This window comes from Ursus americanus, chromosome 33, assembly GCF_024610735.1.
Source record: "Ursus americanus isolate L20-20 chromosome 33, mUrsAme1.1.p, whole genome shotgun sequence".
Lineage (NCBI taxonomy): Eukaryota > Metazoa > Chordata > Mammalia > Carnivora > Ursidae > Ursus > Ursus americanus.
In genome coordinates, this window is record NC_142159.1 from 15,301,629 (window position 1) to 15,325,049 (window position 23,421).

At 50.3% G+C, this 23,421-nt stretch overlaps 1 protein-coding gene across 1 annotated transcript in view; it reads left to right on the plus strand.

Annotated features, from left to right (window-relative positions):
• The first annotated feature begins 18,471 nt into the window (after positions 1 to 18,471).
• The window catches only part of ECE1 (endothelin converting enzyme 1), a 113,735-nt gene continuing 108,785 nt past the window's right edge, over positions 18,472 to 23,421 (plus strand). Inside the window, exon 1 of the mRNA XM_045782599.2 lies at positions 18,472 to 18,750. Within this exon, the coding sequence (XP_045638555.2) occupies positions 18,748 to 18,750 (3 nt within the window). The 5' untranslated portion in view covers positions 18,472 to 18,747. The remainder of the gene's footprint in view (positions 18,751 to 23,421) is intronic.

Here is a 23,421-nt window from a genome sequence, read left to right on the forward strand (position 1 = left end):
TTATGAGGCCTGGGTCATTTGGAGAAGTCAGAATATGATTATACTTGTTTTTACATTATCACTAAAATGAAATTATTAAAATCCTAGTGGAGCCAGGTTCCTGGGATTGCTCCTGACGCTCCCAGTGGCCAGAGAGCCCAGTCTGAGGCCCCACGTCCTGCATGAGTCCTGAGTGTCCTGAGGCTCCCAAGTCCTGCGTGTTGTATGGGTAGTGCCCCTTTCCAGAGGTTTTTCTTCGTTCCCCTCCCCTATCTGGTGCCCAAATGTGCTAGGAGCTTCTCCACAGCCATCCTTTGACCCTACTGTTGTCTCTGCCCAGAGCGCCCTCCCTGCAGGTTTGTAGACTCTTATTTTCTTTAAGGTTTTAAAACATTGCACAGGTAGGGGCGCCTGGGTGGCTCGGTCGGTTAAACGTCTGCCTTCGGCTCAGGTCACGATCTCGGGTCCTGGGATCGAGCCCCACAGCCTGGTTCCCTGCTCGGTGGGGAGTCTGCTTACTCTTCTCCCTCCGCTCCTCCCCCCGCTTGTGCTCTCTTTCTCAAATAAATAAAATCTGAAAAAAAAAAAAAAACCCAACATTGCACAGATAATACATGCTCACTATAGGAATATCTAGAGGATATAGGAAAATAAAAATAGTGATCTCGCCAATAGAAATAATCATGATTAACTGATTATTTGCTATATATATATATATATATATATATGTACACACAGTACTCTTTAAATTTTAGTTTTCCCCATATTTAAGATTTTATTTTTAAGTAATCTCTACACCTAATGTGGGGCTCGAACTTACAACCCCGAGATCGAGAGTCACATGCTCTACCGACTGAGCCCGCCAGACACCCCAACTCCACGTTACCTATTTATATTAACAAAACTTAATGAATGGTTTTTTTTTTTAAAAAGTGTATTTATTTATTTATTTGAGAGAGAGAGAGCACGAGCAGGGGGAGGGGCAGAGGGAGAGGGAGAAGTAGTGTCCCTGCTGAGCAGGGAGCCTGATGCCGGACTCGATTCCAGGATCCTGAGATCATGACCCGAGCTGAAGGCAGACGCTTAACCTACCAAACCACCCAGGCACCCCTGAATGTTGGTTTTTATTTTTTTATTTTTTATTTTTTATTTTTTTAAAGATTTTATTTATTTATTTAACAGAGATAGAGACAGCCAGCGAGAGAGGGAACACGGCAGGGGGAGTGGGAGAGGAAGAAGCAGGCTCATAGCAGAGGAGCCTGATGTGGGGCTCGATCCCATAACGCCGGGATCACGCCCTGAGCCGAAGGCAGACGCTTAACCGCTGTGCCACCCAGGCGCCCCCTGAATGTTGGTTTTTAAATGAAGTATGGCAAGCAAACAAAAATATGGAGAATACCGTAACATACACCTATACTCACAACTGGTTTTGACAAATCTTCATGTTTTTAGCCTGTTTGCTTCAGCCTCCCCCCTTTCAAAAAATAACACCTAATAGTTATGGTTGAAGCCCCCTGGGTGCTCCTTTGCAGTCCTCCGCCCCCAGGCACCCCTTCCACCCCAAGTCAGTCTCTCTCACAAGTTTGGGGCTTCTCATTCCCGTGCATGTTTTGGATATTGTTTTTTTTTTAAAGATTTTATTTATTTATTTATTTGACAGAGAGAGAGACAGCCAGTGAGAGAGGGAACACAAGCAGGGGGAGTGGGAGAGGAAGAAGCAGGCACCCAGCAGAGGAGCCTGATGTGGGGCTTGATCCCAGGACACCGGGACCACGCCCTGAGCCGAAGGCAGACGCTTAACGACCGAGCCACCCAGGCGCCCCTGCTTTGGATATTGTTAAACTTCAGATGAATAGCAGAGTTCTGCCTACACCCTTCTGCGACTGGCTTCTGGGTTTGTCACATTGTAGAGCTGTGTTCGTGTTGATCCGTCACTCTCGTTTGTCCGTTCGTATTGCCATTCCTGATTCTGGGGAATGAAGAGACCAGTTTCTTTACTACCTCCACTGATGATTGCTTTTGCAAATCATGCTACAGAACATTCTGGCACAAGTCTTCTTGTGTATAGGAACATAAATCTCTCTGAGATAAACACCTATGAAAGCATTGCATAAGGGCACGTGGAGTATCAACCTTCCTTTTGCTTAATTCAACCACAAATCATAAACTCTTTTCCATTTCAGTAAGTATCCTACGTCATTATATTTTTTAAGGTTTTATTTATTTATTTAAAGGGAGAGAGCATGAGAGAGAGCAAGAAAGCGCTAACACGTACCCGCCTGCACACGCACTAGAAGGGGGGAGGGGCAAGGGAGAAGCCGACTCCCCGCTGAGCAAGGAGCCTGATGACCTGGAACTTGATCCGGGACCCTGGGATCACGACTGACTGAGCCACCCGGGCGCCCACATCAATATATTTTTAATGGCTATAGAGATTCTGCCAAAAATTTCTCAACATAATTATGATAGGTATAATTAGTTCCAATAAAATCTCTGCAAGGGACTGTCTTTACAGCTGCGGTTTTGTGCATATCTCTAATTATTTCTGCAGGAGAAATTCCTAAAGGAGGAATTTCTGGATCAAAAGGGATATGAGTTTTCAAGACCGACTTCTCTGAGAATTTTTTTTTAAAAAAACAGATTTGTTTAAAGATTTTATTTATTTATTTATTTATCAGAGAGAGAGCACAAGCAGTGACAACGGCAGACAGAGGGAGAAGCAGACTCCCCACTGAGCAGGGAGCCCGACATAGGACTCGATCCCAGGACCCTGAGATCATGACCCGAGCCAAAGGCAGACGCTTAACCCACTGAGCCACCCGGGCTTCCCGAGAATTCTTTTTTTCTTTTTCCTTTTTTTTTTCTCTTTGAGAATTCTTGAACCAGATGTTCCTTCCACCAGCTTCCACCTCCTACGAGGCTAAGAGGGCCTGTTTCCTACAAATCTAGCCTGCTTAGCTCCTTACAAGCATTGGCCTCTGGAAATCTTACCTGTCCTTACACCCTCACCTCTCCTGGCCCTTCTCCTGGTCCCCGAGCCAAACTCTCACCTGTGGACTCCTCAGCCCTTAATGACTCCTGTATGGCATCCATCACGTCCCCATTTCCTCTGCAGTCACTGGGGTATGTTTTATCTTTCCCTGCAGATATAAACATTTTAATACCAGGAACTCTGTTTTCTTCATTGTTATTCTTTCATAATTTATATGCCACTAAGTAACATTTACAGCCTCTACAGGAAACTACACATACAGACCGTTAAAAAAAAAATACATGGACCGCTGGATATATTTGATAAAAATATTCTAAGTCAATGAAGTTACTGCATTTCCATTTCATTCTACCCAGCGAATGTTTGCTGAGAAGGTTCCCTGGGACAGGGCTGCCCTGGGCTCCAGGCGACCCGAGGCAAGCAGCCCCAGTCCCTGCCCCCAGGAGCTCACAGTTAACCGAATGCGGCTCTGAGCATCCTCTCAGCCAAGGCAAAAAAGGAAACATAATGTATAGTCTCTGATTCCTGATTGAAGAATGAAGGCCATTGCAGCTGGGAAAGATGCTTTACCCTGGTGTTACGGTACAAGAACGATGTGTCAGATAGGTGCTGCTATGTGGACCTGTGTTTGGGGTGATTTCTTTAGCAGGCTTTTACTGACAGGGTGGTGATGCTCCGTTCTGGGTGGAGGTAATTCCTCTATCATCTTCCAGACAGCCCAGGGCATTGTATTAAGACATCGTTCTGCAAGGGTCCTTCTTGGGGGTGAGGATGGGGGTTCCACCCGTGTAGCTGTGGTAGAGAGTTCTGCCAGTTTAATGTCAACGCCAGAGGAGGACAGCCACTGAGAGCCTCCCACCGCCTCCCAAGCACTGTGATTTGGACAGTGCTAGTCTCCTAGTAGGGACCTGACCACATGCTGATTCAGCCAGCATTTATTTTATTCATTCATTTTATTGAGTACTTACTATATGCCAGCTATTCAGGCTACATCCTGGGGAGAGTTTGGTAAAAAAAAAAAAAAAAAGACATGGTGATACTTCATACATTGTGGGTGGGAATGTCAAATGGTACGGCCATTGGGGAAAACAGCTGGTAGTCTCTGAAGAAGTTGAACAAAAGCTTAGCATATAACCCAGCATTTCCACTCACAGGTCTCAAGATATGTACCCGAGTGAGATGCAATGTCTGTCCACACAGAGACTCGCAGGCTAACGTTCATAGCGACAGATGCTACAGGCAAAAACTGGAAGCAATCCGAAAATCAAAGAGGTGAACGAATGGATAGACGAAACCACATCCACGCCAGGAACACTCCCCAGCCAGAGAAAGGAGCCAACCACCGCCACGCGACGACAGGTCGAAGCTCAAAGACTTCGTGGGAAGAAGCCAGACCCGGCTCCCGTAGCATGTGAGTCCGTGTGTGTGCCGTTTCCAGAAAAGGCGAAACCAGGGAGACAGAAAGCCCAGCAGTGACTGCCTGGGGATGTGGGGGGGTGGGGAAGCAGGGACACCGAGGGAACTTCTCGGGGTGACGGAAATTCGAAAACTGGCCGGCGGTGGTGCTCACACAGCTCCATCGATTTACTAAAAATCACTGAATTATCCACTTAAAATGGGTGCATTTTGTGGCATGTAAGTTTGACCTCGTGAAGAGACGGGACGAAACACAAAAGACGCAGCGGTCCCCACATCTGGAGGCTTTGTAGTCGAACTGGAGAGAGACAATAGGTAAGTCATGGACAGCTAAGCCCGGAGTGGTGAGTTCTGACAAACAGAATGCAGGAAGGACAGGGTTTACGGCGATGGAGAAGAAAGGGGGGGAAGCTCCGCAGAGAGGGTGGCCAGAGAAGGCTTCTCTGAAGGACAATGGTGGGACTCAGGCCTGCAAGGAAGAGAGATAGGGAAGGTGCTCGGGCGAGGGCCCAGTGTGGTCCGGGGCCTGGCGGGGAGCCTGAGAGCCGTGCTTTGACTCCCATTTGTAGAGTTTTACAAGGGTGCCCTGACCTGTCAAGACCACGTGGCACATGAGTGTTGGGGTGGGTGCTTAAAGACTGTTTTATCAGAGAGAGAGAGAGTAGGGGGAGGAGCAGAGGGAGAGGGACAAGCAGACTCCCCACTGAGTGCAGAGCCCAACACGGGGTTCCATCCCAGGACCCTGAGATCACGACCTGAGCCGAAACCAACAGTTGGACGCTCAACCGACTGAGCCCCCCAGGCGCCCCGGGGTGGGGGTTTAAAACAAGCTCTGCTTGTGCCTTAAGTCAGCGTGTTCTCGCAGGCAGTGCCAACACCCCCGGCCACACACGAGCTGCCCGGTCTGTCCACACTGGCCCGTCGCTGCCCCAGGTGTGGGGCATGGCGGCTAGCGGAGGTGCCTGGGCATGTGCTAGGCAAGGAGATGGCTGAGGTATGGGTGACTTCATGCTGCCCCGAGCCGTGAGTCACGGAGCAGGCATGGCTGTAGGACTCCCCCCCCCCCACCAACTGAGGGGCCCTGCCTGGGCACAGGCAGCCTGGGATACCAGGGGAGCCACAGGCTCTAAGTGGACCCACCCACACCCCCTGTGCCTGTCCAGAGCCTAATGTTCCCGAGGGAAGACGTGGATTCAAACCCCCACAGTCCACTTCCTGGCTGCATGACTTTGGACTTCACGGAGCCTTGCTGTCCTCGTTTCCTGGATAAGGTGTCAGTGTATGGGAAAGGGCGGATCTGGGATCAGAACCCGCACCTGCTTGGTTCCAAAGCCCTGCCGGACGGCGTGGCTTCTTGCGGTAGGCCTCAGGGAGAGGCTGGTTCACTGTTCTCAGCCCTGACCGTGCCATCGAGTCATGTGGGAGTTCTCTAAGCTTTGGGACCCGCTCTCAGGGGTCCAGCCCTGACTGACCTGTGAGGCCCAGGCTACGGTACATTTCAAGAGCTCCTCAGACCATTGGAATGGGCTGCCAAGGTTGAGAATCACTGATCCAGCCCCTTCATTTCATAGATGAGGAGACTGATGCCCAGAGATTCCGAGTGACTGTCCCCATCCCCAAGGTCCTCCGGCTCTTTGCAGGGGCAGCTAGAAGCCTCCGAACTCTGCCCTCCACACGGAAGACCTGCAGCGAGCATGCTTGGAGCCACAGGGAAGAGCAGGATCTTTGAAATCAGAGAGAGGTGGGTTCCATCCTGGGTTGTCACTTACAGGCTGTGTGACGTGCGGCAAGTCACTTCACCTCTCTGACCCTCGGGATCTTCATCTATGAAAACCGGGGTTATGTGAAGGCTGAACAAGATGGGGTAGGTGGCGGGGGGCAGGGGTGCTTGTTAAACAGGTTGCTTTCCCCAGCAGAGACCTTCAATACGGTTTGATAGACATTTATTGAGCACCAGCCCCAGCCTGGTTCCTGTTTCTGGCGCTGCAGAGCTGGGGTCAGACAGGGGAGACCGACAGAGTCCACAGAGCGAACAGCCTGGAGGTGCTGTCTCAGCAGTGACGTGGTGTGGGAGCACAGATGCCGCAGCCCGATCGGACTTGAGGCTCGGAAGCGGGTGTGCAGCCCAGGGGTGATGGCATCAAGGGCCTCCCCCCTCGCCCCCAGATTTGGGGAAGGAGCATTTATTTACTAACTACTTTATGCTAAATCTTTTGCTTTTGTTGACTCACCTAAACTTCAAAACACACCTTCAGGGCAGGTAATATCCCTCCCGTTTTTATTTTATTTTTTAAAATTTTTTTAAGGTTTTATTTATTTATTTGACAGAGAGAGACGCCAGCGAGAGAGGGAACACAGGCAGGGGGAGTGGGAGAGGAAGAAGCAGACTCCCAGCAGAGCAGGGAGCCCGATGTGGGGCTCTGAGCCGAAGGCAGACGCTTAACGACTGAGCCACCCCGGCGCCCCTATCCCTCCCATTTTAGAGATGAAGTTCAGACGAGGAAAGAGCCTGGTCCAGGCTCATTCACATGAGGCCAGAATCCATTCAGAGAGTTTGACTCCGGAATGGAAGTTCATCCCACGATCCCCAGCCCTCGTTGGATGGTCTTTTTATGGGTCCTGGCTTAGACCCCAAGTTAGACCCCAAGTTTTCATCCACGGCTCTGACTGGCTGGGCAGCCCCTGGTGAGTTCCCATGTAACTTGGTAGAGCTGAGCAGGCTGGTTCTGCTTCAGGGGCCCCTGGATCAATGCCTGTCTCCTGCCCTCACCTGCCCCGCTGGCCCAAAGGTTGTAGCTACATTGGATAAAGACACCCAGGGGTGGGATACAGCTCCTGGCCTGGGACTGGCAGGCCGTGCCTTGCCTCTGAGGCTAGCTCCCCAGGAAAGCTCCTGAGAATGGGAGAATTCAGGCTTCCGGTTGAAAGCCATTTCACTGAGTGGCAAGGCCTGGCCCAGCTCTCCCCAGTCCCAGCCCCAGCTCACCCACTCGTCCTCACTGCCCTAGGGGCTCCAGCCATGGAAATTTCTTCCTGTGCTCCTGCTCCCTTCCCATGTCTGGATCTTTGCACAGGCCCTTCCCACTGCTGGAGCGCTCTTTCCTTCCTTGCTGACCTGCGTGCTCCTTCCTTCACACTCAGCTCCTCCCTCTTTAGCATCCCTGACCTCCCACCTTGTCAAATATCTTAGCGCCAAGAACTTCTTTATGTAACCAATCACCGTTGCTAAGTTGGTCCTGCCATCCTCTGCCTCCTACCTGATTAACCTTCCGCCACCTTGGCCCACTCATATGTCCTACCCCATTCCTCCGTCTCTCTCTCTTTAGCTGTCAACCATCAAATTCACATTAGGACACGTTTTTGTTTATAACCAACATCTCTTCCATTTGCAAACATACAATGAGGTAGCTGCTCAGTGTTAAAACAAACATTATTAAAAACTCAATTTAAAAAGAGAGATTGAGGGGCACCTGGGTGGCTCAGTCAGTTAAGTGTCCAACTCTTGATTTCAGCTCAAGTCATGATCTCAGGGTTGTGAGCTCAACCCCCGAGTGGGGTTCCACACTGGGTGTAGAGTCTGCTTAGGATTCTCTCTCTTCCTCTCCCTCTCCCGCTGCCCCTTCCCTCTCTTTAAAAATAAAAAATAAAAAATAAAAAGAGAGATTGAAAGCCATTAGAAAGAGATAAGGAGAAATCGACCAGGTGCCTGGACTGAGTTAGTTAATGAGATGACTATATAACTTATCTAAGAGCTTCCTGGCAGCCAGGGCAAAAACGAAAATCTATGAGGTTGTAGTAGTCTGGTTCTGGGGTGATTTGGTTCTTTATAAAAACCCACATTCTTACTTCCTTAAATGAGAGGGGCTGTATATCAGAGTGCTGCTAGTGGCAGGGAAGGCCTTTGAGGACATGGTTTTCTCTGCACTCCTGTCCCCTCTGGCAGTCTCCCTGTGTTCTTCTCAGCTGATTCTCAGGCATTTCTTCTGCTTCGCTGCTCCAGCCTGGCCTACTTTCTCAGCCGTATCCCTCTGGTCTCTGCAAAAATAGAGGGTCTCCTATCAGCAGAGGTGTTCAGACTTTGGCCAGGTGACCTGGGTAGGGGGTGGCGGGGGGTGGGGGGAACTGCCAAGGAGATTCATAAACTGCAAAAGGGACTGGAATAGATGACTTTTCACATCTTGTTCAGGTCCAGCCTTCAGGATCTGTGACTTTGCGCCCGGGGAACTGAGACTCCCACACAGTTCAAACCCCACGACCGCACTGCAAGGAATTGGGGGCGGGTTCAGTGGCAGCGTGTGCCTGCCTTTGTTTCTGTATATCCCTACCTGAGCACAAGCAGAAAGGGGTTTGAAGCTGCTTGGGGGCGGGGGGGGGGACACAAAACGGGGGCACCCGGCTGGCTCGGTTGGTAGAGCATGAGACTCTCGATCTCGGGGTTGTGGGTTTGAGACCCACATTAGGTATAGAGATTACTTAAAAATTAAATCTTAAAAAAAAACACAAAACCAAATCAAACACCCCCCAAACCCCAAATAAAACAATTACATTTATCAGAAGATGAAAATAATTGCCAAGTATCTCATCTCAGCATCCCCACTTGCTGGCTGTGTGACCTCAGGCAACTTGCTTCGCCACTCTGAGCCTCAGCTGCCTCATTTGTAGAATGGGATACTAGTAGTACCTACCCTCATTAGTTATGGTAGAATGCAATACATTAATATGGAAGAGTCCTTAGCGCAGTTCCTGGCTTATAGTAAGTAGGCAATACACTTTAGCAGGTATTATTATTACATAATCTCACTATTTGCTTCTAAAAAAGTAATCTGGGGGGAAGCTGGACCACCTTAAGTCTCGTCTCAGCCTCCTTTGAATTAGAAATGCCGGGTACCCTCCCAAAAAAACATTGAAAACGAAATTTTTTTGAAAATCAATTTAAATATGTATTCAATTCATTTGAAAATGTTAAAGGAGATCTCATTTATAATCTTAATAAAGCTTGCTTAAATTCGCTTTCCTCTCCCTTTCTCTTTTTCTGGCCTTCCCTCTTTCCCTCTGTACAGCACAGGGGCCCCCACATCTGTGTTCTGATTCCCTCAAATGCTCCCTCGAAGCCCAGGCTGTGCTGGTTCTTGCCTCGCTGGCCCCCAGCCCCAGCCTCTCCCCAACTTTTTCCAACCCAGCAACTTCCGCCCTTGCTCTCCTAGCTTGTTTCTTTTCCCCTCCCTCCACCTGTTCCCCAGATCCGCAGGATAAAGCCAGGCTGTGGCTGCCTGACCTACAGTTTCCTTCCTCAAAGCAGGGGAGGAGGGGAGGCTACGAACAGGTGGGTAACGTTTTTCCTTTCACAGAATGGACACACATCGGTTAGTACAGCTCAAGACAGAATCACAAGGAGTTAGCCGTGGTTAATATGAGAGGGGTGGGAAATGGGCGACTTTTTCCCTATTGTATTCATTTCTGCATTATTTTTTTAAAAAAGATTTTATTTATTTATTTGACAGAGATAGAGACAGCCAGCGAGAGAGGGAACACAAGCAGGGGGAGTGGGAGAGGAAGAAGCAGGCTCATAGCGGAGGAGCCCGATGTGGGGCTCGATCCCATAACGCCGGGATCACGCCCTGAGCCGAAGGCAGATGCTTAACCTCTGTGCCACCCAGGTGCCCCTCATTTCTGCATTATTTAAAAATGAGCATGTATTAATTCGATTTGAAATCAGGAAAAAACACAGATTTATTTTATTTTTGAAATTAAGGAAATCAGGGCAAAGGGAGAAAAGAATAGAAAGAGTAAAGCAAACGCAGGGTTAATGTGAGTGTTCAAAAGATATTCTATGGGTCCTGTATTTAAATCGTGTAAAGTACCCAGTAGGGGGCCCAGCGGCCCTTAATAAATAGCACCTATTGTTGCTCAGGTCTTAATAGACCTCCAGTTCCTCCCAGAAACTCAAACTGCCCAGCTGAATTAGAGTAGCTGGTGGCCCAAGGGGAAGGGGTCAGGCTGGGACATCCTTGTCCCCAGGCGACCTCTCTGCAGGGTTAGATGAGTCAAAAAATAGCTTAATTGGATCTGACAAGCTCGACCTGACCCCTCCCCGGCCAGCATCCTAATGGGCTCCTTGCAACGCGTTCCTGACTCCATCCTCTCTGACAGGCTGGCGCGTGTGCTTCAGGAGAGTCTGTTCTCGGAGGGTTTGGTGTTCTCTGGCAGCTCTAGACTCTAGGAGCTGTTCAGTTATGGAGGAAGAAACAAAATAAAAATTTAAAAGCCCTTATAACGAGTCTCATTCTGTGTGCATGCCCGTGGGCTGTTGAGTTTGTCCAGACTCTTTTTGACTTGGTCCATGGTATCAGTGAAAACACACACACACACACACACACACACACACACACACACACACACACACACATGAAATCAGTCAACCGCTAAGGAATCTTTGGGCACCAACTGTATACTAGACATTACTGAACACCGTTCTGTACAAGATGACGACACAGACAAAGCAAAGAAGAATAATGCCAAAAGCAATCATTACCATTTATTGAAGGACTGTGCAATGTAAGCCTCTCCACAAGTTCTGGCACATTCTTCTTGGACTCTGGTGAATCCTGAAGCTGAGAAACCACAGCCAGACTCAAATGCTAGGTACCTCTGAGGCCCTCACTATCTGTGGCCTGGCCAATCAGAACTGTTAGCCACAGTGATTTGCAGAGGAGTGGACACATGTCTCAATAAGAGCTAATGAGACTCAGTTTTGGGGAATTTTGTTGGTTCTGTTGGGAAAAGAAAGTGCTTATTTCTGCTGAGAGACTAGGATGCATGCCAGGAGCTGCTGGCAGCCATCTTGTGGTCATGAGGAAAGAGAATGAGGCCGGCAGAGAGGAAAACAAAACGTCTTGAGAGATGGGTAGTGACATTGAATCCTGACCATCTCATCTGAGTTCCTCAGTGCAACCATGCCTAAAGCTAGCTCTACCTCTCTATTCCAGTTTAAGTTGGGTTTTCTGCCAGGGTTTTGAGCCCTGAGGCTCTGACTGAGCCATCACAGTGCCCAGGGACCGGAATATCTAGAGGAAACACCCCTCACCACTGAATGTATAGGAATCTGACAAGGGAAACATGTTCTCCTGCCATATAGCCGCCCGCATCTCTGTCAGAGGGCGCAGTGAGCCCGCAAATGCCGAAAAAGCAGCACAATGTCAGCAAAGGGGCAAATCCTCTCAGACTAGCTGTGCCTCTTTGGGGAAGTCACTTCCCTCTCTGAACATTCATTTTCCTCACTTGCAGTGTGGGGTGGGGTGGGAATCAGCATCTACTGCATAGGATTGTTCCAAGAAGGCTGTTAAGAGGAGGCGAGCTGTGGGGATCCCTAAGGAGTTGGGGGTTAGGGTCAGCGTTCACAACAAACCTTTTCCCTTGTTCTCCCCTGGGCAGCCTCAGACCAGGGATTGTCTCTCCTGGCGGAATGGAAAGGACTTGGCCACAACATCGGAGGCTTGGTTTCTGTTCCCGGTTCTGCTGCTGCCGGCCTGGGGAGTGAATTTGCCAGGATCCCATCTTGCTCACTGCTGTCTCCCTACAGCTAACTTAGCCCAGTTCCTGACTCGCTGACAGAGCGTTTCAGAATGCCCATTGCGTGACCGAAGAAAATGTGGTCAGGAGACGTGACATTTCTTTTTTGTTTTCGGAACATGTCACAATATCATATACGGGCATACCTCATTTTCTTGTCCTTTGAAGATACGGTGTTTTTCACAGATTGAAGGTTTGTGGCAATCCTGTGTCCAGCAAGTCTGTGGGTGCCATTTTTCCAATGGTATTTGTTCGCTTTGTGCCTCTGAGTTCCATTTTGGTCATTCTTGCAATATTTCAGACTTTCTCATTAATGAATTAACTAACTAATTAATTTTTAACTCAGGGCCCAATCTCATGACCCTGAGATCAAGACCTGAGCCGACATCAAGTCAGACGTTCAACTGACTGAACCACCCAGGTGCCCTATATTTTTTTATTTTTTATTTTATGGGGGTTTTTTTAGATTTTTTATTTATTTATTTGACAGAGAGAGAGAGACAGTCAGCGAGAGAGGGAACACAAGCAGGGGAAGTGGGAGAGGAAGAAGCAGGTTCCCAGGGGAGCAGGGAGCCCGATGTGGAGCTCGATCCCAGGACCCTGACACCGCGCCCTGGGCAGAAGGCAGACGCTTAATGACTTAACCACCCAGGCTCCCCTTATTTTATGTTTTTAAAAGATTTTATTTATTCATTTGAGAGAGAGAGAGAGAACATAAGAGAGCACAAGCCAGGGGGAGGGGCAGAGGGAGAGGGAGAAGCAGGCTCCCCAATGAGCGGGGCGCCCAGCACTGATGGCTCGATCCTGGAACCCCGGGATCATGACCTGAGCCAAAGGCAGACACTTAACCAACTGAGCCACCCAGGCGCTCCATCCCCTATATTTCTAAAAAAGTTTTATTTATTTAAGTAATCTCTACACCCCATGTGGGACTCGAACTCACGACCCCAAGATCAAGAGTTGCATGCTCTTCTGAGCCAGCCATGTGCCCCAAACTTTTTCATTATTATATCTATCATAGTGAATTGTGATCAACACTCTTTGATGTTTATTGTAATTGTTTTGGGTCACTGTGAACCGTGCCCATATAAGAGAGCAAACTTTATAAGGCAGCAACATTTATCGATAAACAGTATGTGTGTTCTGGCTGCTCCACTGACCAGCCAGTCTCTGGTCCCTCTCCCTCTCCTTGGGCTTCCCTATTCCCTAAGACACAACAATATTGAAATTAGGCCAATTAACAAGCCTACAATGGCTTTCAGGTGTTTCAGTGAAAGGAAGCGTCGCGTGTCTCTTACTTTAAGTAAAAAGCTAGAAATGATTAGGTTCAGTGAGGAGGGCATGTTGAAGGCTGAAAGAGGCTGAAAGCTCAGGCTTCCTGCACCAAGTGGCCAAGTTGCAAGTGCAAAGGAAAAATTCTTTTTTTTTTTTTAAGAGTTTATGTATTAATCTGGGCGCCTGGGTGGCACAGCAGTTAAGCGTCTGCCTTCAGCTCAGGGCGTGATCCCAGCGTTCTGGGATCGAGTCCCACATCAGGCTCCTCCGGATCGAGTCCCACATCAGGCTCCTCCACTATGAACCTGCTTCTTCCTCTCCCACTTCCCCTGCTTGTGTTCCCTCTCGCGCTGGCTGTCTCTCTCTCTGTCAAATAAATAAATAAAAAATCTTAAAAAAAAAAAGAGTTTATGTATTAATCTGACAGAGAAAGACACAGATAGGAAACATAAGCAGGGGGCAACAGAGGGAGAGGGAGAAGTAGGCTTTCACTGAACAGAGAGCCAGAGATGCAGGGCTCCATTCCAGGACTCAGGGATCATGACTTGAGCCGAAGGCAGATGCTTAACGACTGAGCCACCCAGGTGCCCCCAAAGGAAAAATTCTTGAAGGAAATTCAAAGTGCTACTCCCGTGAACACATGAATGATGAGAAAGTGAAACAGCCTTATTGCTGATAAGGAGAAAGGGTGAGTGACCTGGACAGAAGATCAACAAGATGCCCTTAAGCCAAAGCCTCGTCCAGAGCAAGGCCCCAACTCTCTTCGATTCTGGGAAAGGGGAGGGAGGGGAGGAAGCTGCGGAAGAAAAGTCTGGAGCTAGCAGGGGTTTAATGAGATTTAAGGAAAGAAGCCGTCTCCGTAGCCTAAAAGTGCAAGTGGCGGCAGCAAGATCTGAGGTAGAAGCCACAGCAAGCTTTCTAGAAGATCGAGCTCAGATATTGAGGAAGGTGGCTAACCCACAGCAACAGATTTCGGTGTGGATGAAACCGCCTTCTGTTGGAAGAAGATGCCATGTAGGACTTCCATAGCTGGAGAGGAGAGGTCAATGCCTGGTTTAGAAGCTTCAAAGGATGGGCGGACTCTCTTGTTAGGGGCTAACGCAGCTGGTGACTTGAAGTCGAAGCCGATGCTCATTTACCATTTTGAAAATCCTAGGTCCCTCAAGAATTATGTTAAATCTACTCCACCTGCACTCTACACAGGGCACAACAAAGCCTGGATGACAGCACACCCGTTTACAACATGGTTTGCTGAATATGTTAAGCCCACTGTTGAGTCCTATTGCTCAAGAAAAAAAGATTATTTTCAAGATATGACTGCTCATGGACAGTGCACCTGGTCACCCAGGAGCTCTGACGGAGATATGTCACAAGATGAATGTCGTTTTCATGCCTGCTAACACCCCTTCTGCAGCCCGTGGATCAAGGAGTAATTTTGACTTTCAGGTCTTATTAAGATTATTCAATGCTATTTAATATGCTTATTTAATATTTATGATTCTTGAATAATATCCAAATTATTTGGAGCTGGGCAAAGTAAATTGAAAACTGTCTGGAAAAGATTTGCTATTCCAGATGCCATTTAAAAAAATTCTTTTTTAAAGATTTTATTTATTTGACAGGAGAGACAGCGAGAGAGGGAACACAAGCAAGGGGAGTGTGAGAGGGAGAAGCAGGCTCCCAGCCGAGCAGGGAGCCCAATGTGGGGCTCGATCCCAGGACCCTGGGATCATGACCTGAGCCGAAGGCGGACGCTTAATGTCTGAGCCACCCAGGCGCCCCTCCAGATGCGATTAAGAACACTCATGATTCATGGGAAGAGGTCAAAATAGCAACATTCACAGGAGTTTGGAAGAAGCTGAGTCCCACCCTCGTGGATGATTGTGAGGGGTTCAAGACCTCATTGGAGCACATAGCTGCAGATGTGGTGTGAAGAGCAAGAGAGCTAGAACGAGAAGTGGAGCCCGAAAATGGGACTGAATGGCTGCGATCTCATGATAAAACTTCAACAGACAAGACATTGCTTTTTATGGAGAAGGAAAAAAAGTGGTTTCTTTTTTTTATGCTTTATTTTTTAAAAAAGATTTTATTTATTTATTTGACAGAGAGAGAGAGCCAGCAAGAGAGGGAACACAAGCAGGGGGAGTGGGAGAGGAAGAAGCAGGCTCCCAGCAGAGCAGGGAGCCCGATGTGGGGCTCAATCCCAGGACTCCGGGATCACGCCCTGAACCGAAGGTAGACGCTTAACGGCTGAGCCACCAGGCGCCCCAAGAAAGTGGTTTCTTGAGACGGAATCTATTCCTGGAGAAGGCATGGGAAGATTGTTGAAAGGACAACAATGGATTTAGAAGAGTACACAGAAATATTATGTGGTTGATAAAGCAGTGGCAAGTTTGAGAGGAATTACTCTAATTTTGGAAGAATTCTACTGTGGGTAACATGGTATCAAACAGCATCGTGTGCTACAGAGAAATCGTTCACGAAAGGAAGAGCCAATCAATGCGGCAAACTTTACCATTGTCTTATTTTAAGAAATCACCCCAGCCACCCCAGGCTTCAGCACCCACCACCCTGATCAGTTGGCAGTTATCAACATCGAGGCAAGACCATTCACCAGCAAAAGATTATGACTTGCTGAAAGCTCAGGTAATGGTAAGCGTTTTCCAGCAATAAAGTAATAAAGTATCTTTTTTTTTTAAGTTGGCTCCATGCCCAGCGTGGAGCCCAGCTCAGGGCTTGAACTTAAGACCCTGGGATCAACATCTGAGCTCAGATTAAGAGTCAAATGTTTAACCAACTGAGCCACCCAGACACCCCCAAAGTATCTTTTTTTAAATTAACTTTTTTAAAAAAAGATTTGATTTATTTATTTGCGAAAGAGAGAGAGGGCGTGAGTGTGCAAGCTGGGGGAGGAGCAGAGGGAGAGGGACAAGCAGACTCTGCGCTGAGCGTGGAGCCCAATGTGGGCTCAACATGGGGTTCAATCTCATGACCTTAGGTCATTACCTGACCCGAAATCAAGAGTTGATGGCTTAACCAAGTAAACCACCCAGGAGCCCACCCCAAAAGTATCTGCTAATTAAAGTATATACATTGGGGTTTTTTAATATAATGCTATTGCACACTTAATAGACTACAGTATAGTGTAAACATAACTTTTATATGTACAAGGAAATCAACAAATTCATCTGACTCGTTTTATTGTGGTATTTGTTTCATTGCGGTGGTTTGGAGCCAAACCTGCAATGACTCCAAGGTATGCCTGTATGAAGAAAAATACACAGACCCTCAGGAAGCTTCACAAACTGAGCACATCCCTGTACTCAGCCCCTCTGTACTTTCCAGCACCCAGAAGGTAACCCCCTTGCCAGTTATTTCCTCCCCAAAGATAATAGTAGCCTGACCTCCCAACAGCATAGATTCATTTTGCTTATTGCTGAACTTTATATAAATGGAACAATCCTTAATATTGTCCAGTGGTTTGTAGCTCACAAGGAACCCGCGTGTACATTAACTTGTTAAATGTTCACATCAGTACAGGGAGGGGGGTCAGGAATTCTGAAGTCCATTTTACAGAGAAGAAAACTGAGGCTCAGAGAAGAGAAGGGAATCCGCCACAATCACACTGCTGGCAAGTGGAGCCAGGACAAGTGGGTTCCATTTTTGCGTCTCCCTGGATCTCAGAATGTCTTTCCAGGCATCAAGCTACAATTCCCAGGAAGATGCTTGGCCAGGAATCTGAAACTAGCCCAGTCCTGGACAGCTGATGGTATGTTATCCAACCTCCAGGATGGAGAGAGTGTCTGGGACAGAGAAGGTCTGGTCACCTTTAGGGCAAGACCCAGCCCTCCCCTCTCTACCTTGCTTTCTGTCTGCTGCACTCAATGCACTTTGTGAATTTTGACAAGTGACCCTCCTCCCTATGTCCTTCTTTCCACATTAAGGAACTCATAGTGCTGTTGAATGGAAGGGGAGAGATTTATTTCTACAGAGTCCCCGGTCGCTTCTAGGTTGCCACACACACTGCCCAGGAACAGATGGTCCCCTTTGGAACCTGGCACTGTGTGCCTAGACCTCTCTCCTGCACGCCCGGAGTCATCTGAGCCAGCTCCTGAGCAGGGTTGCTGTCAGTGGTTCCTACACCCTCTCCTGGCAGTCGGTGCCCTCTCTCCCAGAATCCACCTGTCTCCTGCCATTCAACTCCCTTGCCCCATAACCATGGCTGGGAGGCAAGATTCCCCACATCATTCCCTCTTGCCTTAGGAGCCTTATACTTCCTTCAAAGCCCAAACCCCATCTCATCCCAGAGGGCTTTTTCTCTGCTGAACATACACTCATTATGCCTCTTAACACATTGGTTTCTCTCTCTGGACACAACACAAATATAAGTTATCACAAAGTCATACAAATAACACACTTTCACCACACAGATTTTCATCTCTCTTTCTCACAAACTAGGCTCTATCCACAGTGTACCAAATCACAGCCATGTCCCCCTTGTGTGTGCACATGCACACATGCACCCACAACACCACAGGGATTTGGTCTGTTTGTAACAGGGACACAAAGACTGCTTATACCACACGGCAATGCAGTGCGACAGGCCCCATAAGGCACAGGTCACACATCATACAAATACACAGACCCACACCCTTGCACCCTGCCCTCTTTGTCCTTCACTCTCTTACACTACACTCAGTAGAGACAGTTTTTACCCCGGACACACAAAACGCATAGGCACGGAGAGCCATCAGTCCTTCTCTCTGCTTCCCTCCCACCGCCTTCTCTTGCCCCTCTCTCTTACACACACACACACACACACACACACACACACACACACACACACACACACGGAAGCTCCAAGTAACAAACCCCAAATATAGTCAGTCTCTGCTTTTCCGTCACAAATAAACACACAGGCACGCGGGATCCATCCCTCCCCCGCTTTTTTCTGTACTTCTCCCCACCCTCCTCCCCTCCCGCGCGCGCACACACACACACACACACCCCACATAAACACACGCGCAGCTGCAGCGCCCTGGGTCACACTGCCGAGCAGGCGCCAGGCAGGAGACAAAGGTCGCCGAGGCTCCCGGCGCCGCGCACCAGACGCAGCTGAGCCGCTCCCCCGGCTCCGCCTGCCCCCGAAGCCGGGTTCGGCGAGGTCCCGACCCCGCACCCCGCAGCCCGAGGCCCCGCCTGAGCCAGCCGCTGGGTCCGCACGCAGTCGCGCTCCCAGCCCGGCGCACGGGGGGTTAAGGAGGCGAGGGGGCGGGGCCTATGCCGGACTCGGGGCGTGATTGGCTGCGCGGCCCGGCCCCCGCGCCCCGCCATTGGCCCCTCTGCGGGCCCACCTCCCCGGGACTAGGCGCCGGAGCCGCGCTCGCCCGCGGGGAGCCGAGCGCGCGGCCGGGGCTAGCAGCCGCGCCGTCCGAGGATCGCGGCCGGGAGCCGAGAGCTGAGAGCCGAGATCCGGCCGGGGGAGCGGCGAGGTGCGGGAGCGGAGCGCGCGAGCTATGGTGAGTGCAGCGCCCTGCCCCGCCTCGACGGCCCTGGCGGCCGCGCCGCGGTGGGACTCGGCCGGGCTCGCGGGGGGCTGGGCGCGGGCTGAGGCTCTCGCTCGGAAGGCGTGGAGTCGGGGGGCGCGCGGGCCGGGCTTGGCTGGCCGGGCGGCGCCGCCTCGGTTCCGTCGGGGGCGGCCGCGCCGAGCTTGGATCTGGGCAGCTGGCCCCGGCCGGGTTTGTAGGGCTCGGGGTGGCCCATTCGGTTCGGGGACAGCTGGGGCAGCTCTAGTCTGGGGCGTCCGGAAGTCCTAGCGGGGAGTGGAGACCCCGGGCATCCGAGCTGGGTCCGATACAGGGGTCGGGGGCAATTGCGGAGCGGCCGGATCCAGTTGGACCTGAATGTCCCGGGACGCCGAGGTCGGTCTGGGGCTGAGGCTGGGCTTGGGGCATCGTGGGTGGCCGAACCTAGCGCATTTCGGAGGGCTCCGTAGAGGTCGAAGTACTCGGGGACAGCTTATCCCACTATGGCCTAAGGCAGTGGAGATTGGAGGCAGCTAGGCTGGCGGCTGTCAGAGACCAGGGAACACTTGAGGACCCTGCTTTCAGTGACCGGCTCTCCCCAGCATCTCCCAGTAATGGGTCCTCAGAGGAGGGGATTGCTGAGGGCGTTGGTCAGCGACACCAGGGAGAAGGGACTTGGCAGGGGGATTTCATGGGGGTTTCTGGAGCCCCAGGAAAGAAACCCATTTGGTCGAAGCTGGTGTGTTTTAGGGTGGGGTGTTGTCTCTGGAAGGAAAGCTTGGACCTTTCAATAATCTCTCTTGGGCCTGATGATCACTTCTGCATCATGGGGGTAGAAGCCACCTACTTCTCTTTGCTTTCTTTCCCCTGGATGGGCCCTTCTGATTTTCTCTCCTAGTCCTGTTCTGTGCCCTGTCAAGTGAGTACAAGTCACCAGGTGGGGTCTGAGGAGGGCGTGTGCCAGTGATGATGGCTGCCAGTCCCAGGGATACAGCCACCTCCATTTCTCTGTGATGATGCTGTCAAGCCTGAAGGGGTCCATGTGGGGCCAAGATGGGACCCCTGTAGGCATGAAGAGTCCCCCAATGATGCCCCAGGACCAACCTCTGCTCTGCCCAAAGCTGGCGTCTCCTTCCAACATCGCTTTTCCCTCCTCTCTCCTCTCCCCACCTATATCTGCCTCCCCCTCTGCCCTTTGCCTGTCCAGAGTCAGTAATAATGAAATTGTTTCTTAGAGACCTTCTTGGACCCAACCTACCTCCTTGGTCAGGAATCTCTCCCCTGTAATGCTCTACTTGGACAGTTCCAGTGGCAGGGAACTCACATGCTGTGGCCTGGCCCTTGATTTAAGGTCTCAGCATATGAGCACTAAAAGGGGGTGAGGCATTGAGGTCATATCATTCACTCTGTCTTCAAACCCACCCTGACCTAAGTTACTCAGAAAGAGCTTTTTCCTCCTTAGAAACCACCAAAGAAAGGGAGGGTGTCTTGCCTTGGAGATACTTTTCAGAGCCTTACAACCTGGGAAACCTTCCAGGCTTTAGCATCAAACAGATCCAGGTTCGAAACCTGGCTCCCCCACTTCCCTGCAGGGACTTGGATCAAGTCGAACTCTCACCTCTGACCATTAGTTTCCTCATCTGTGAGAAGAGATGAAAGGTCTTGCTTGCAGGGGTGGTGTGGGGATTTGGTGAGATAACCCAGGGAGAGTGCTTGCTCAAATAGTTTTATTTCCGTTCTTGTACAACCTTGAGCTCAAATTGGGAAGTTCTGTGTGACATCTAACCTATTTGCTAGTTGGGAAGAAGGATTACAGGTTATCATGAGGGGAGAAGAAGGGGACAGTGATACTTAGAGAATCAGTCCTTTCTTCATCATTCAGCGAAGATTTATTGAACACTTACTATATTCCCTATGCTAAGGAGGAAAAACTGTTATCAACACGGTGTTAGGGGAGCTTCTGCGAGTCCATAAATGTCTGTGAGGATCCTCAGGCCAGATGGCATATCTTTGGGAGAGGAGTATGATGCCGGGCGAGGACTTCCTCCTGGCTGGAGAGATGAGAGAAAGCTTCACTGAGCAGGTAGCATCTGAATTGGAAAGAACTTGCAGGTAGGGGAACCTCTGTGAACTGAGGACCAGGGGCGTGAGAGCAACGAGGAATCCTCTTGGAAAGGCCAGAATGGGGCTTGCCTGGCATCTGGACCTGAGAGCCAGAAAAGAGGAGAGAAATTGGGCAATGGACATGGCTGGGGCCAGACGGCGAAACGCTTAGGCTGAGGAGTTGGAGCTCTACTGGGGATTGTCGACCCACCGAGTGTGGGGGTGGGTGGGTGGGGTGGAGGCCGACGTCAGGCCTCCTTGGCCCCTGTCATTTTGGTTTCCCCTAAACACGAGTCCCTGTGCTCATTCCTGAGGTGGGGGTGATTCAGGGCTGCTAAAGAGTTTATTCCTTGGATCTCCTGCTTCATGGGTTTTAAACAAATCCTGCGTTCCCTCCCCTCCAGCGTGGCCAAGTTTCCCCTAGCCCCCAGGTTCCTAACAGGACTCCTTTGAAGAGTGGGTGGGCTCTTTCCTCTTGTCCTGGCTGAGTGTCCCCAGTGGTCCCCAGCTCCCCACCCAGGGCTCTAACCCCTTGGTGGGCAGTCAGTGCAGTTTTTAAAGGCCTCAAGTGGACAACCCCCCCCCCCCAGTGGAGGCTTGGGATGAAAAGGCTTCTTCTATCTCCTGTCTTCGGTTGTCCTCATACCACCCAGCAACAGGCAGAGAGGTGAAGGAGCTTGCCCAGGGTCACACAGCAAGATAGGGTCAGACCAGGCACAAGCCTCCTGTGTGATTAGAGGGTTACCAGGCAGACAGGTTGGGAGAAAGGAGGCCCAACCCAATGTTCCCTGTCTGCTGTTGTGGCGCCTTGAGAATGTTCCTCCACATTCCAACCTAGGGGCTGAGCTTAAAGCCACAGCCGAGGGTTGGGAATCATCTTTACTGTAGTGGCTGGGTTGAGGACAGGGCCCACACCTAGGTTTGAACACCGGACATACCACTGGCTTGCTGTGTGACCTTAGGTCAACGCTTCCCTCCTCTCCGCACCTCCTTTCCTACCAAGTGGGGCAGATTTGTTTCCTTCATAGGATAGCATGAGGATACAACCTGGGATACAGTGTAGAAATGTTTAAGAACTTGAGGGAAGGTGTTACTCTTTGAAGATGGGAGGCCAGCCACACGCCCCCTGCACGTGTCCGCTCGGGCTCACTCCGGCTTCCCAGAGCCTGGCAGTACCCTTCCCTCTGCGGGTCAGTGTCTATGCTGGTACCCAGGTCACTCAGCTTTCCTGACATTGCTAAGAGTTTTGGTAAACAGGCGTGTCATTAATTTTTGTTAATGACAAAGTAGATTGTTTCCTAGGCAGAATTGGAGAGACCAGGCCCTGTGGGGAGCAACAAGATTTGAGTAGCCAGAGGGCTGCCTACAGGGTGGGTTCAGCAGAAAGTTTCAGGCATTGGCCATGACATAACCCGCTTGGCTAAAGTCCATACTTTGATGTCTACTGTGAGGGAGGAGCCATCAGCAAAGGTTTACGACTTTTTGTGTTTCCACTCCATTTTTTTCTTTTTCGTGGACTAGGTAAGCACCCCGGCCACGGTCAAAATGCTGTGTTCATTCATTCATTCAGCAAACAAACCTGCCTGGCACGGTACCAGGCGTCGGGGCTGCCATCAGCATGAAGGAGAGCGATAGAGCTCTCTTCCACAGTCTGGCAGACAGGCAGATAAGGAGCAGGAAATTAGAAGTGGAACTGCGGTTGCCAAGGAGACGTGCGGGGTGCTGGAGAGCAGATAGGGGAACCTCACCTGGGGATCAGACAAGGCTCCCTGAGGACATGGCATTAAAGCCGTGGTCTCAAGAATGCATGGTCTAAAGGATGCATGGGTTCCAGGTGGGGGGAGCAGTAGGTGTGAGATGGGACCAAACATGGTGCCTTCAGGAATTGCTGAGTCTGGAGGCTGAGAAGATGATGCGTGGAAGGTGGCCCATGATACGTGGAAGGTAGCCCGGGCAGGTGCATGCAGGGAGGGGCTTGTTAAAGATTCGGGGCCTTGATCCTAAGGACAGTGGGGAGCCACTCTGGAATTCAGAGTATGGGGAGTGATGTGGTCAGAGTTGTGTTTTGAGACAGGCAACAGGCTGCTTCGGAGTAGGAGGGGTGAGGCCAGGAGCTGGAAAACCAGTTAGGAAGCAGGCGGAATGGTCCTAGGAGAGACAGTGGTGGTCTAGATACTAGTTACTGCCTCCTCTACCCGACCCCACACCCCATCATGCTGCCCAGAATGTGCAGTGAAGAGAGGGGAGGCTGTGGCCCCAGAGGTCTCACAAAGCCCCTTTCCCTGTGGACGTTGATTGACCGTCCTCCCGACATCCTTTCCTACAAACAACCAGTGGGGCTCCTGTCCTCATGGAACTTTGATCTAATGAGAAGGACGAAATTCCAAATGGCTCTAAAACCAGGTGAAATATGATAGTGCCAATCTGGGGATACAGCTCCAGAGTCACCCTGGCCAGGAGTATGTATCAGGGAGGGCTTCCCAGAAGAGGTGGCATTTGTGCTTCCTATGGCAACAGTTCATGGAATGGGATGCTTCCTAGGAGGCACGTTTTAGACAAATG